Below are 15,239 nucleotides of genomic sequence, written 5' to 3' on the forward strand. Positions count from 1 at the left end.
AGAGCTGCCCCTCATGCAGAGCCAGGCAGAGCTGAGCACAAACCCCCTCAGCACAGAGCACCAGAACGCACAGAGCTGTTCCAAAGGATCCCTGCAGGACTCAGATTGGCTCTGGCAGGTTTATCAGCTCTGGCTTAGTGCCGGCTCTGCTAGGCCTGGACTGAATTAATTGGGATGCTTGTGCACTGCAGCTGAGAGATAACTGCATTACAGAGATTTATCTGTTACTAAAGGTATCCCCTCCACTGTCCTCGATAAGGACGAGAAGCTATGCAGAATCTCACAGAATTTGCAGAAGGTTGGCATAGCTGGCTCCACACATGGTTTATGTATGAGTTTGTGTGCAGTACAAGTGTTTTTATTCAGTTCTGTCACATCCAGTGCAGTTACTTGAGGTGGAGGTCCATTCCCTGTTACCCTTTGCAGAGTGTGCAATGTGGGCGTGACTATCCCACCCGTGGGGAGGGGGGACTGGTGTTTGGTGATAACTGTCTGGTTAATTACTTAATTCTGGTACTTTGGAGGGGCCAAAATGCCCATCGTCTATCTGTCCGTGTGAGTGATTCTATATGCCCATTTACAGATAGATAGCCCAAGTTATTATTTTACTCCCAACAGACCAGAAGCCCTGTTAGGGTGACACAAAGCCCAAAGGAATAGGTTTTCTTACTTAATATTTTTCTCTAAATTGTAGCAGTTATCTTGCCTCTGCCCCTTGATAGTGCCTACAGTGTTGCTGCAGAAGTTGTGGTGCAGTGTAAGCCCATCTAGAACACAAATGCAAGAGTTACCAGAACAAAAATGAGTGCTAGCAAAATGCTATTGAATGGAGATATTTCTGAATGGAGATGATTTCAGCCCTGAGGGTAGTTACTTGATCCAGCATTTAGTCTGATGCTGTAATTTGGCAGTCTTTGAGAAGCAGGTACAACTTATTACATGTGACAATGATGTATATCTGTGCTGAGAAATAAATCTGTAGAAAACTTCCAAGAGACAACTGACAAGAGGGCTGTTTTGTTTTGTTTGTGGGTTTTTTTTTTTTTTTTTTGAGAGAGAGATTTTATAGAGGCATTCTAGTCTGCCAGAGATATACAGCTGCTTGTAAAGACCACATTTTGATAGTGGGTTAAACTAAACAATGCTTAACCTTATGTTTAAGGGCCTCTGCAGTTTTCAGCAGCCCTATTTCTCCCTCCTGTTGTCTTGTAGCTTCCTGGGACATATTTTAACTAGGGGCTGATAGAAGCTTTCCATTGAATCCCAGTCTTAAAACTCAAAGTTGTCTTCTGATATTTCTGCAGTTATGCTCAGGCTAAAAAAGTGTACAGTCCCACCCACATCAGGTCTTCCTCTGTCTTCCCTTTCTCCCCCTCCTCTGCTCTACCCCAACCTCATCATGACACTAGCAGACTTCCATGAGGAGGTGCTAGGGAGACATTGGGATTTTCCAGTCTTCCTGTGCTCCGTAGAGCAAACCTCAGTAGTGCCTAAAATTTCAAACATCTGCTAAGATTAATGTCAGAGCTTTACAGGATAGAGAGTCCTCTAAACTGTTTTTCCCATTCAAAATGGTTTGTTTCTGTGGAAATATATACTCTAATATTTTCAAGTGGTCTTCTAGAAGTGGTTTATCATTGTCAGTGGTTGGATTCTTGTTCTCACAGCCCAGTTTACCTTGAGAGTGAAATAATATACATGAGGTTTAGTGGGTTTAGTGGGAGAGACAAATAATTACTGGAGTAGCCTTACAATCTCTAGTACAGCGTGGCTATTTTGCAGCTTGGACTAAAAATAAAGTGAATTTGATGTTTACTACTCTCTAGGGACGTTTGTTTGGCTTTATGGACTCATTGTGAGAGTCTGTGTTATCAGTGATCTGTCCCAGGGGAGGCCCAGGGCTCGGCTGACAGGAGGTTCTGTGGATCATGTATGTGTAGAACTGGCAGTGACAAGTTTGCTGCAGATGGGTGCTGAATTGCAGGAGTGTTGAGAGAAAAGGATGGGATATCAGGGGCCATGGAAGATCAGCATTAAATCATAGTAGCAATAACACAAGCATCTGCCCCTGGAATAGCAGGATGTGGTGTAATGAAAGAAGGGTTTTGGAGATCTGGATCTGCAGGAGTGAAGGGCTGTGGTGCGCTGTGCTGGCAGGGGCAGAGCCCTGCCTTTAGTATGCCTGGTTCTGGTCACTGCTGTGAATATATCAGTTCCAAGGGTGCTAACAAGTCACTGTACTGGCCATGGACACAACAAGCAAGCAAACAAGCTAAGGAGAGTCTGGCCGTGCCTGCACAGAAAAGCTACAGAATGCAGCTATTCACATAAGGCATTGTCTCCCCATTCTTTCTTAAGGGATTCCATCCCCCTGCCCCCACCCTTTGCACTCTACCGCTATATTTGTGCCTTGGAGATGTGGAGATGAGCGTATGATGGATGGATGGATGCTGCTTGTCTGGGTTTTTCACCACCATTTCCCCTGGGGCACTCTGTCTGCTGGCAGAGAGCACCATCCCAAAAGATGGTATCTTTTGCAAACTCGACAGTTAACAGACAGCTTCTCTCTCTGCATATTTCCCCAAAGAAGAGCAGGCTTAATCTGGTTTTATATGGCATATTTCATTATAATCTTTTTGACTTCACATGTTCCCGAAACGCCATAATAAATAAAATGCTGGGGGTGGGAACAGCAGAGATGCTGAGGCTTCACACTCTTGTGACACTGATGGATTCTCATTTTAAACTGTCATGGGATTTAATTGCTTGCTGAGCCACTGCACTGCACTTTCAGACACATCCTGCCACATCCTCTTAATGAGCTTAGTGGCTGCATTCACTCAGCAGTAGTTCTGTTTACTGTGAATTAGGTGGCTTTTTTAGACCACCTATATGATTTTAAAGAGGTAGTGGTTATTAAGGTAATATCCTTGGATTTATCCATCCTAAACAACACTTCATGGACTCGTAATGTATAGTTTCCTCTGACACTTTCTATATTCCAAAAGAATGGCACCAAGAAACAAAAACGCAAGAATCTATGTGCAAAGTCAGTGTTTGTCTAAGAGGGTTTTTGGAAGCCGGATTGCTTTGGTTTGCATAGTAGCTGTCTCTGGCGTGATAGATCATGCTGGAACTCACCCAATAAGTATCTCTGTTTCCAATTAGAACTGGAAATGGAGCTGCTTACGAGTGCACAGAGATGATGGTTTGGGTGGCAGCTGCTACTGTGGAGATGGAAATGATCCATTGTAAAACAAATACATTGCACTGTATAGAAAAAGGGATGATTGTTTTTAATTTATGTTTCAAAGAGACACTGAAAAGTTGCTTAGCTCTCAATGCGTTGTAAACCAAATGTAGCTTATTTAAGGACAGGAATTTGCAGCTATTTTGCTATTTTGGCAAATTGAAACTTGAAAAATCCCACCATTTTGTGGGATTTGTGAAAATGTGCTTCTTTTGGAGGCAACAGTTCAATAGAAAACAGATACAGGAATGATACTGGCATGGATGCTTGTTCAGATTCTACCACTGCAATCTCAGGACCTTAATAAACAGAGAGGTTGCTGCACTGAGCTGGTAAGCAGAAATAACCATGTTAATTTAATCACTATGAAAGGGACTCTGCCAAGTTAAGAAACGTAAGTTATAATTATATGCACACACACACATTTGAATTATAATATATGCACAATATTTAGCTGTGGCACCAAGAATGTGATGGTTTACTAAAACAGGAAGAATTCTTAAATAACATTTTATTTTTCATTGATGATTTTTGTTGATTTGACATTTCCATTTTGTATAGTTCTTACTACTTCTTGTTTCTGCTATATTAACCATGTGCTATTGTATTTACGGTACTAATCAGAAGGAAATTTATCTCCAAACCTTCTTAAAATTTTCATATTAAAGAGTAATCTTTTAATTATAGTGACTTTACTGGTAGTTATTACTTGTAATAAAGATTATGTTCTCTGAAATTGTAATGTTTGAAGAAGAGCTTGTGATACAAACTAGAAGTTACAATGATTCTAGAACAATTAGTGGGTAGCAATGCTATTACCTATATTTAAAAAGGATTTGGATGTGATTCAAAGATTTAAAGACACATAAATTCTACATGAACATCTGAGAAATTGATTGAAACTGTAATTACATATAAGCAGTAAAGCACCTGGGAAACGATGACATAGGTGACTCTAACCAACTACATTTTTCCTTCCAAAGAAAAGCATGTTTCACTACTTTCTCAAAATTCTTTACATGATTAGTAAAAAACTAATAGGTGGAGGGATGACAATTCTCTTAAACATTCTGAAGACCTTTGTTATGTCTCCAAAGAGAAATTGAGAACTGTCTTGGATCAAAACTTTTAAAATAAAAGATAATGGAAGAAAAAACTTCCATTGTAGATAAGGGCTTATAGCTGGTGCATCAAGTTTTAGTGCTTGCTCCTGTGTTGTGTAATGCAGTAATGAACAAGCTGCAGAGTGGGAATACCTTGTCAACTACAAAGATTTGCACATACTATGAAGTTATTGAGAGCAATCATGGCTGGGAAGGTCTGTGCAGAGCACTCTGGGGAGATGTCAATATGCTTGGAGAGTGGACAGAGGCATGGGCATTATAATATGTACCTGAGTGTTAGAATGTATTCCTTATGGGAAGTTCTTGTCCCCATTACAAGATTCCTAATTCTTCTGCTTAATAAATAACTTGACCATTGAAAGACACAGTCTGAGGAATAATCTAAAGAACACCATAATTCATTTCTTTAAATGGGGGATGTGGTTTCATCTGAAAATGCCAGATGCAGTATCTTGGGAAGACTGGTGTATAATGAGGGAAAGTTCAGAGAAGTTTGTCAGGAGCATATGCAAAACTTCCCACAGCAGAGTAATAGAAAAGATTGCGACTCTTTATCCTTGAAAGGAGAGGAATTAAAAGAAACTACAAAAAATTTTGTCAAGAACTTCTATTTTCCCCAGTAAGAGCAAGGGGGCGGGCAACAGATAAAGTAAAGCACTCCTTCTTTCAAACCATAGTTAAACTGTTGGACTCTATCAGGTGGGAAAACATTGAGGTAAAAGTGTATCAAAATTCAGAAAAGGCTGGGCTATTCTGTGTATTCTCAGAAGAGACAGATTTAGAATAACTGGAAGGGATACTGCATTTATCTCTCAGGATGAAACACAGCATTAGCGTGGGTAAGTTCTTTTGCATTTCTCTCGTGGCAGATGTTCACAGCTTCTACAGTAACTTGTGAGGTGACTGCATAGTGTGGCATGAGCAATATCAGAGTAGAGGCAAGCACAAGGCCACAGTTTAATTTCTTAAGCCCAGAAGAGTCTCCCTCTGGCCTTGTTTGAAGCTTCAGGCACTGGCTGGTACCTTCATAAGCAGGACAGTGAGTGGAACAGACCCCACCTTAGTTCCAAATAGCAGCTCCCATAGTATGGGGAAGGCCTTGATCTTTCACATGAAAACTAAATTTCAGGTTTTGAGTTGACTCCTCAGTTTTCTTTAGGGTACTGGTATAAGAGTAAAAGATACTTCTCTTTCTTTTGTGGGAAAATCATGGATTGTTCAATAGCTAAGAGAAAATAAGGGATTTAGTGAAATTCATTTAATGATCCCTGGTAGTGTTTAACTATTTCTGTAGGTTAACTGAACTATCTTTTCGATTTTAGAAGAGTTTCATCTGTGGGGATTCAAAAACGGGTTTGGAAACATAATTTCCTGTCTTCATTACTGTACCCTTTACAGACTACTCATCTTCAGGAAGGATTGGATTTATTACAGAGACTGAATTCATTATGAAGGGTTGTCTTTGGACCTCTGAAGGTTTTTATGCTGTAGACTTTACATTCCAGATAAGACAGTGTCTGCTTTTTCCCACATTCTAGAGCTATTTAGGAATTAAAGTGCATTCATAGAAGCTACCAACGGAGAAGAAAATGAAGGAGTTCAATGGCAGTCAGCTTAGGGGGAAAATGGGAGGCAGACACTGAGTTTATTTTCCCTGGATGCCCAGCTCACTAACTTAACTTCTTGGTGATTCAGTCTCCCCATCAACTGTGAATAAAAATATTACCTTACAACACCTTGTCAGTGGGATGTTAAATTTAGTAATTAGAAAATGCTCTGAGAGTTTTGGATGAAAAGTCCTCCTGGAGGGTTGTTGTTGGGAAGTAGCAGTGCCACACAGAACAACCATGCCTGTTAAAGACAGCTGCCTGTTTTGACCTTAAAACCTACCTTTCCCTCTTTTCAAACTTAGTTTTTGATATCTCTGGAACAAATGGAGAGTAGCTCCACCTTCATATATGTTCCACTTATCCCTCAGCCTTTCCTTGCTCATTTCCTTTTCTAATGCATTCATTTGCTGAATGTATTGGTATCCAGAGACAGGCAGAGCTTGTCACAGTGAGGACATGTTTGTTTCCAATGCCCTTGAGCTTGCTTGAAGCTTCTTTGCTTGCTGAATATATGATGATCCCTTGGGGTTTGCAATCCCTCAAGGTTCTAAATACAGAGCAAATGCCCTTTTGCACCCAAGCACAGGACTATGAACCCAAGCCAAGCCCACATCCAGAGATGATTATGGAGGTTCCTCAGTGACTACAGATTCAAGCATTGGGATTTGCACATAAATCACATCAAAAATCTCTTCTTTCCATTGAAATGTGTGGATCCAGAGGGAGGTACTAGGCATTCATACAGGGAAATTCAATCTGTATGATTCTCTTTTGACTTTTCTGTCTTTTTTATAGCTCAAGCAAGGGAGAAGTTGGGGAAGGGGCCATAATGGGATATGTATGCAGAGCTTAATGCTGAAAACAGAGGCCTGATTGAATAGAGCTCCTTGTGATGAGAAGGGGGATCAATTCACAGTTGACCCCATCCCATTGTGTGGGTTGTCCTGGGAGTTTCCTTTAAAATCTCAGTGGTTTGGTTTTTCTGCATGGTTTGTACCCAGCCTTTCCCTCCATGAATAGAATAGCTTTTTCTGGAATTTCTGCTGGATTTTCTGTGGTTATTGGCTGAGCAATGCTCTCCCACTTCAGAAGACTGGAGGAAGTACATTGTGGAAGTACAGATCAGGGACTTTGAATCATTTGATAACTGAAAGTTTTTCATGTATAGAACAAACATATTCATGGGATGCAACTGCCCCCAAGAAACAGATTATACGTTACTGTCCCAGGTGGAAGTGCTCATTCATTATTTGGTTTGCAGGAGTGATTTGAGACTTTAAAACCACATTAATTTCTGCCCTGCAGAATTTACAGCTCATTGTGATAGAAAGACAGGGAGTTTCAGGCAGACTGGGGAACAAAACACAGTTCTTAAAGCATAAGCAGACAGAACTGTGAATTAAGGACACCAGATGCTGATTTGTAAGCATCATTCTTGTACATTATTACTTGAAAACATAACGGTGTAGAGAAAGGAATTCATTTTAGAAGGGAGGGAGTACTTTAAAAATCCATGCCTGGCAGTGTCAGGTAAGACATGTGCAGGATATTTCCTTGCCAGGGGATTGCTCTAAATGAGCCCCTGTATGAGTGGAGTAGGAGCTAGGGTGTACAAGGAAAACTGGATTATTTCCCAGGTATATTTTAACATCTTGCTAAAGTTAACATACTGTATTTGCCTGTCTGCTGCATTGCTTCATAATCTAGTGGCAGCCTTATTCCCCCATTTGAAAGGGGAATAAGGCTCTGCTCCTTCACTTCTCCAGCAAGTTGCATCAAACTTCCTCATAAATCCTGTGTCTTTGGAGCTCTGTCCCCAGCCTGTTTCTAAGCCAGCCTGTGGCTCTTCCTGCAGTGACTGGGTGTTGTCCCATTTTATGAGCAGGATTCTGCACTCATAACTGGGTTTCTTTCTAGTACTGCCAGCTAGAGCCAACCAGGGATTTTATCTAGTCAGTATTGCAGGGAGATTCAAGACACATCTCTTTGTTTTTCAAAGTAAGGTCTCAGCACTGCCCCCCCCCCACTTTCTGTTTTTCCACATGTGGAACATGCCCTGGTGTAGGAGAAGGAGGATCGAAGCTGTGCTATATAAACTGTGCCAGATGCTAAATTGCATTAAACTACTTTTCTTCTTCAGGAGATCAGAGTCTTCATATTTGTAATTTCAGTATCTTAAAAAGTTGTGGTTTTGTTCTTTATTTAAAGCATAGGGAGTTTACACAAAGAAGAAGGATTTCCCCCCCCATTTATTTCCTCCTGACAAAATATATCCAGCCTTTTTTTCCTGTAAACAAGCACAGAAAATGAAAAGATATCAGGTTTTCAGTAGGATAGAAATTAACCATAAATGGAGTTTCTTAGTGGTTAAATGAACTTGAAGATCTTCCTTTCCAGATAGAAACAAGTTTGAAAGTCTGTTCATCATCTGCTTGACATCTCTGTCCTTCTTCTTGTTAGCCCTTTGGGGGAGACACACAGTGAGTGTGTTTTGTTTTTCAGAAGTTGATCTGCCTCTGAAAAAAGATGGGTTCACCTCAGAAAGTACAACTCTGGAAGCCTTGCTGCGTGGAGAGGCAATAGAGAAAAAAACAGACACTAAAGAGGAAGACACTATACAAGAAATCCAGGTAAGGGAGAGCCCCATGCCCTGACATCAGGCTGGATTTTACAATTTGTCTCTAAGTCTAAGAGTCTTTTGTCCTGTGGCAAAACAGTGTATCTGTTGATAGTTGTGTCATTCTACTGCCAAAATGTTATCAAACCTTTGTGCTATGCTGTGATGCTCAAAATGATATCAGTATCTCACACGCTTCTCTTGTCACAAGAATCTTTGTTGCTTAACTGTTCTGCTCAGGTCCTGTGTTGGAACTTATTTTGCAACACTATGAGATAATTACATAAAAAAACTGAGAAGCTGAGGTGGATCCCAACTATAAACTGAATTTTAATGGTTCACATTTAAAGTGAGTTTCATGGATTTCAATTTGGATTTACAGCTGCTGTAGATTAAAACATGTCATTGCCTTGCCTGTTTTTTTTTTTTTTTTTAATAGTACATGGCCTTCTGGAGGTATTAAAGAAAAACAAATATCTAAAACAAGATTTAATCTTAAATATTTCAATTATTATTAGTTAGGCAGTATGAAAAATATTGCCTTTTCACATGCATTATGGTTATGAAAATTGTCAGAATTTAATTTAATCCTTCAACAATTAAAAGCCAAAACACAATTGTAGGTTTGTTAAAGAAGGAATTCAGCTAGTATAAAGGGTTCTTGTATATGGCACTTTTAAAACATCTTAAATCACTAGGAAAGTGGGCCTGTCCAACAGCAGCACATCTTTGCTGATGCTAAAACACCATTGTGTCATGAGTCTTTTTAGGGATTTTTAGTGAGAGTTATTAGCACTGTGTCAAATTTGGTAATTTTGGGTGAGATACAAAATGTTGCATCTATACCTAAAAGTAGTAAAAATTTGAGGGGTCAGTCCCATGCAAAATGAAGCAGAAAAACATAAACATCAGATCTGTATTACCTGGAGTTCAGTCCTACTGCTCTATTTGTATAGAAATTTTACACAGGCAAGGGCAGCACAATTGGGTCTCCCATTCCCAGTTCCACTGGCAAAAGAGCACCATCAAAGAGGAAGCATGCCATGCTCATGGAAAGGGGAAAAGCCTGGCATGAGCCCTGCTCTGTGTTTGCTTCTTCAGTAGTATATCTGGGTCTATGAAGCTGAGAGCTCTTACCAAAGGTCTGTTTTTACCTGCTTTCAAGGTCACAAGAAGTCATGGTGCAGCATCCTTATGAAATTGACAAGTGCCTTTGAATGTTGCTCTGTGATCTGAGCTCCCAAATGATCCCCAGTAGCGGTCTGAGGAAAGAGACCTCAGAGATGGTGGAAGTGACAAAATCCAGGCATTGCAGAACAGTGCAAAAAAAACAGAACAGATTTTCAGCTAAACTGCTGTAGCTGTGACCTGTCAACTGGATGCTAGTTTCATCAGAACAGATGCAAAAGGCATGTCTTGCTGCTTTATTTTATACTAGCATAGCTTATCTGGATTCAGTCTGTAGAACAATGATTGCCAAAGCCTTCACTAGTAGGCAGCTTTCAGTGTGTACTTTGGCACCTGGCAGCTAGACTGTGCCAGATGAAAATCACAATCAGTGCCTTCATCGGTATGACAAATAAGAGATTGCAAATCTCTCCTTTGTTCCTTTGCGTACTTGTCTGTGCTGTAACTCTAAAGGGCCCAGCCTCAATGGTGGTAAGAGTGAGCAGGTGGGATAGACATCATTGTAATTCCCACCTCAGACCCAGCCACTTGCCACCCTCCCAAATTCACAGTATCTGTCAGGAGAAGACAACTTGGTGCTTGGCTGCACCAAATTACCTAGGGCTGGGAAACTTTTAGAAAGACATAATAGGAAAAGAAAAGTTACTCTGCTAAAACATATAAGGGTTCTCCCTGCTAAACAGATGCAGGTATTGGGACCTGCAGTACAGTTGGTATGTAACATGATTGAGAATTTTACCCTGCAGTAAATTGGTATTGAATGTGTATCTCCATTGGTTGATGGAGAAGAGAGTTTGAGAAGAGTTAGAGTAGCCTTCTGACCATGAAGCAGAAAGGTTATGCCCCTTCTATCAAGGATTAAAGTAATTACTCTGGCATTGTCACCAAATTCACACTTGGTTACATATTATCTCTTTCCTAAATTGATGCTTCAATTTTATGGGAAAAAAGTGGTTTGTAATATTTCTCTTAACTGTTGTGTAGTATAATTGTTGTAAATTAGCTTCTTTCCCTCCCACATACAATGTGGTTGCCCCTCTTTTGTTGGGGATTTTTTGACATACTTTAAGATATGAAGAAATGGAAAAATACAAACTCACATCAGGAAGTCTGCTTATTTTCTTACCTACATTCTTAAAGTCTCCTCATGTACATTTTTCAAGCACTTCAGTCCTAAGATGAATTCAATTAATGTATGCAGAACTGGAACCTGTTTAACTTTTACACCCTTCAGTATTTAGTACCTCCAGTATTATGTGAAATTGTAGTTCATGATGGTCAGAGCTCATTAATAGCCTCCTGATATTCAAAAATAGAAGAAGCAAAACACTTGATTCTTGTCATGTGCTACAACTTGTTTGAAATGCACTGACCAGTATTAGTCTTAGAAATTTAGTTGATAAAGTAAGAATAAACTTTTGTAACTGATCTTCTAAATACAGACTTTTTGAAAGTTGAAATATCTGTTGTATTCTTTCCCACAAATTCAGAATTTGGTGCTTGAGGTATGTGGAAAAGAGAGAAAGAGACTGATTTTCTCCTGTTCCCCATGTGCTGGCTCTCAAATAGCTTTAAAGTAGAAATTAGAGAGAAGGGGCAAATACAGTAAGACTGAAGAACATTCCTATCACTTTGATGTCACTATTTGACTCTGCATTGTGGCTGTCATTTAAATGAATGTTAGTATGGCAAAGGAAAGTTAGTGATTCCAGATTAGTCCCTTGCAAAATGGCGCAGCACCATAAATGACAGGAGTGGCTGGGGCCAACTTCTGTATTTCTAGCAGACATGCCAAGGGTTTGAGGGAATGTCAATGGGACTTCTTCTCACATTAGTATTGTGGTGATTTGTCTGGCTTTTTTCCATGTGACATCTGACTTGTACATGTTTTCATGCAGGACAGCCAGCCTGTGTTTGGTTCTGTAGAAGTTACATTTCAAAAGGTCAAATTAAAAGATTGAAATTGCCTGGGCCTAGGCATCTCACAGTTTTGTGAGCTGTAATTCCTCAGCATTCTCATTCAACAAACTTTCTGCTTCCAGATTAGAGTTGTACCTGTGGTGCAAGTCCTACAAAACATGGCTTTCTAGATCCGTTCTGGAATATATTGAGTAATTTTCTCTATTTTTGCTCAAGAGAGAAGATTGTGAGCTACCAAGGGGAAAACCACTGGTTTTATATTCCTGAAGTACACTCTCAACATTAGAAGAAAACAAAATAATTTAAATTGCAACAAATGAAAATAAAAAGCCCAGGCAAACAAATTCCCAGACAGGGCCTGCAGTTATGCATACTACTATTTGTTTTGTCTTGGAATATTGGTGCTCAGTGCTGCCAGTATTTGTTCTTAGGAACCTTTTTATCATAGTTGACTGATATCAGTAGTAGTTTTTCAGTAGGAATTCCCTGGAGATCTTAGGGTGGAAAAGAGAGAAAATTTTGCTTTGGTAGAGAGAAGCAGGGGTACTGGGATGTGATTTGGCTTTATATCAACTGTAATAAGCCACAGTCACTGTGGTAAAGAGCAGTAGTTGGTTTTGTGTGTCCTCCTTTTTTCTTCTAACCATTCCTGTTTGTTGTTCAACCACAGAGGGTTTTAGAAAATGATGAAAATGCAGATGAAGTGAACGAGGAAGAAGACTTGGAAGAAGATATTCCAAAACGAAAGAACAGGCCTAGAGGACGGGTAAGTGGAGAGTTTATTGGAATGGAAAGGAGGGAAACAAACCTCTGCAGAAATATAGTGTATATTTCTCATGTGTATTATGTATGCAAAGTATTTATCCATGAATATCTGATAGTGATTACACTAAAGGTAATTTTCAGTCATATGTAATAGATTTTTAATATTTTTTCAGTTTACTTTTGTGAATTGCTGTGAAAGAAAAGGACTATTTTGAGAGTAAAAATTTGGGGAAAATTTATTTTAGTGTTGTATTTACAATTGTAATGTAAACTGTAATAACTATCATGACATCCTGCTATTACAATGCTCCTTAAAAAAACCTTTACTAATTACAGAAAAGCAGCAAATTCAGTTATGACAGCCAAAAAAGTATTAATAAGAAGTAACTTGAACAGTGTTAATAAGTTTTGCAACTTTCTCCAGGGTAGCATTTTGTGGTTGACACTGGCTCTCTTGAGCCCATGGCAAATCTTCCATTTGCTTGAAAAGGGCAAAATTTTATCCTTAGGGGACTCTGTGTCCCTTCTCTTACCTAAGATGTCTTCACAATTCATCAGGGTACCAGTTAAATAATGGAATCAACATTTTCAATTGTGGGCCCGTAAGCTAGGCATCTAAATAAATGTGAACACAAGTCTCAGAAATTTTGAGCTTTTTCATCTCTCTTTGGCTCCAGTGGATGCTGCAGGGGCACAGGAGCTCTAGATGTACCTTTTGATGTGTTTATAGAAGTCAAGCAAGAAGGGCCACATTTTAGGCCAAATGAGCAGAATATAATAGTTTTTTAATAAAAGACATGAAACCACATTGAATACTTGCAATGTACTTATGCATCAGACCCTCTCTTTTGGTTTCCTCTTTGGTTGTTGTGTTGTTTCAGTTTTCTGCTCCTCTTTATTTTGGAGCTTAAGTCCTTTAATATAAGATCAAAGCACTTTAATAATTGGATAAGTATATATATCATCTTCCTTATTCTCAAAATCACCTGAACCAGTTTCTTTCTTTCTTTCTTTCTTAGCCAAAGACCCCCACCTGGAAAAAAATTTTCCAGAAAAATGTAAGTTTCAGAAGATTTGTATGAACCAGTAACCAAAACCAGGAGATAGAATCAATACATGCACATAAGCTTGACTGTAGCAATCAACTAATATTCCAGGCTAACAACTCTTTTCTAATAAGTTGCTCTCATGTAAATTGCACATGCTGGATAGGGTGAGTGAAAGGGAGGGAAGAGATAGAAGAAATATACCGCTCAGGAGAATGGGATTTGGTGTATTCATATGTCCCAGACCTGTACAAACAAAGTCCTGAAGTTAGTGTTACGTGCAAGATTTTGCTTCCCCGTTCAGGAAAATGTTCCAGAATTTTTTCTCTGTTACTCTAAGGAAAGGAGTTGGAGGGTACTAGATGTCCCATTCATTTTGAAGCATGCATTTATATTTTATTTTCTGCCCTAGAACTTGCCCCCTATTAAGTACAGAAGCAGCAGGATTGCTTGCTTTTTTCTTGCAACTAACTCCTGCTCTGCTAGTGCCCTGGCTTCTTTCAGTGCAAAAAAGAGAAGTCTGAATACCACATACTTCAAGTAATGTTTTGTTTTATTTGATGGCATCAATAACCAAAGCAAAATGTAGTAGAAATTAGAATTTCAAAATTGTGGCCAGGTTATCTAGCTGTTGAAAACTGGTAAGCCTGAATTGCATCTGGTCACAAGAGCTTTGCCAGTTTCCTAAAGGCAGCCCTTTTCTAGCCTGACTCAGTATAGGGAATTGAGGCTAAGGATTTAAAATTAGGTGACATGAAACCTGGGCTGCTCTTTGTTTCTAGGAAGGACTTGGTTAGGGTAGTTTTAGAGGGCAGAAAAGGGGAAGGAATGCATAGGAAACAAGATCGTGTGGAGTGTGACCTTTGGGGATTCAGAGGAGTGAGAAGGACTAACAGCATAAATGCAGGATTAATGCAATGGAATTACTGCTCTGGACTTTCCAAATTGCACATGCCCCTTCCTTTCCCTACAGCATGATTTTATTTTTAATCCTGGACTCTCCATCTATCTTTTTGGCTACTCTCACTGGCTGCTTCAAGGCTGCTGGGCCATGGGTCCAGGCCTCACACGTCAAGTCTTGTAGTCTTTGCTGCATCCTGTCAGGAGAATAAAGGCAGCTGTGGATGACTGAATTCAACAGCCTGGAGCACAGACAGCAAGCACAGGGCGTTCAGTTCAGTGCCTCTGGGGCAGCTGCTTGGTTTCCTGTCCCCTCAAGGCTAGCCCATGAAATCATGGGGGCATAGGAAGGACACTGAAGGCTGAAGAGGTAGATCTACAGAAAGAGATTTCTAGTGTTTTTGCTGGACAGGGGCAATGTGGTAGGAGCTGGCAGGGTGGTTTTCTAGGAGATATGAGATGTACGCAGATGCACCTGCACAGATTGTCTGCTCATCAGCTGGATATCCCGTGGGACAATTTCAAAGGCACCAAGCACATTTAGGAACCCAAGTCCCATTGAAAGTCATTGACTTGAAAAATCTCCCCTCTGTTCATTGCATGAAAAAGTGTCTCTGACACGTGGTCATGCCATGAATGCTGTGCCCCTGCATTTCTGTAGAGAACACTTTGAAAGGGAACAGCTGACTGTAAGACAAGCAAAATTCTGAGAAACAAATTAGTATCATATTCTGAAACGTACCTATGTAAAATATTACCTTCTTACTCAACAGGTATGTTCTCAGAGTGTGAATAGAGTCAGAGCTACTGACTAGTGAC

The 15,239-nt window shown here is 39.9% G+C and overlaps 1 protein-coding gene across 1 annotated transcript in view; it reads left to right on the plus strand.

Annotated features, from left to right (window-relative positions):
• Positions 1–15,239, plus strand: part of DPF3 (double PHD fingers 3) — a 167,976-nt gene that overhangs the window by 87,371 nt on the left and 65,366 nt on the right. The window contains exons 4-6 of the mRNA XM_036383766.2: positions 8,487–8,614; positions 12,380–12,475; positions 13,494–13,532. Coding sequence (XP_036239659.1) covers positions 8,487–8,614; positions 12,380–12,475; positions 13,494–13,532 — 263 coding nt within the window. The remainder of the gene's footprint in view (positions 1–8,486; positions 8,615–12,379; positions 12,476–13,493; positions 13,533–15,239) is intronic.

Source organism: Molothrus ater, chromosome 6 (genome assembly GCF_012460135.2).
Source record: "Molothrus ater isolate BHLD 08-10-18 breed brown headed cowbird chromosome 6, BPBGC_Mater_1.1, whole genome shotgun sequence".
NCBI classification, from domain to species: Eukaryota; Metazoa; Chordata; class Aves; order Passeriformes; family Icteridae; genus Molothrus; species Molothrus ater.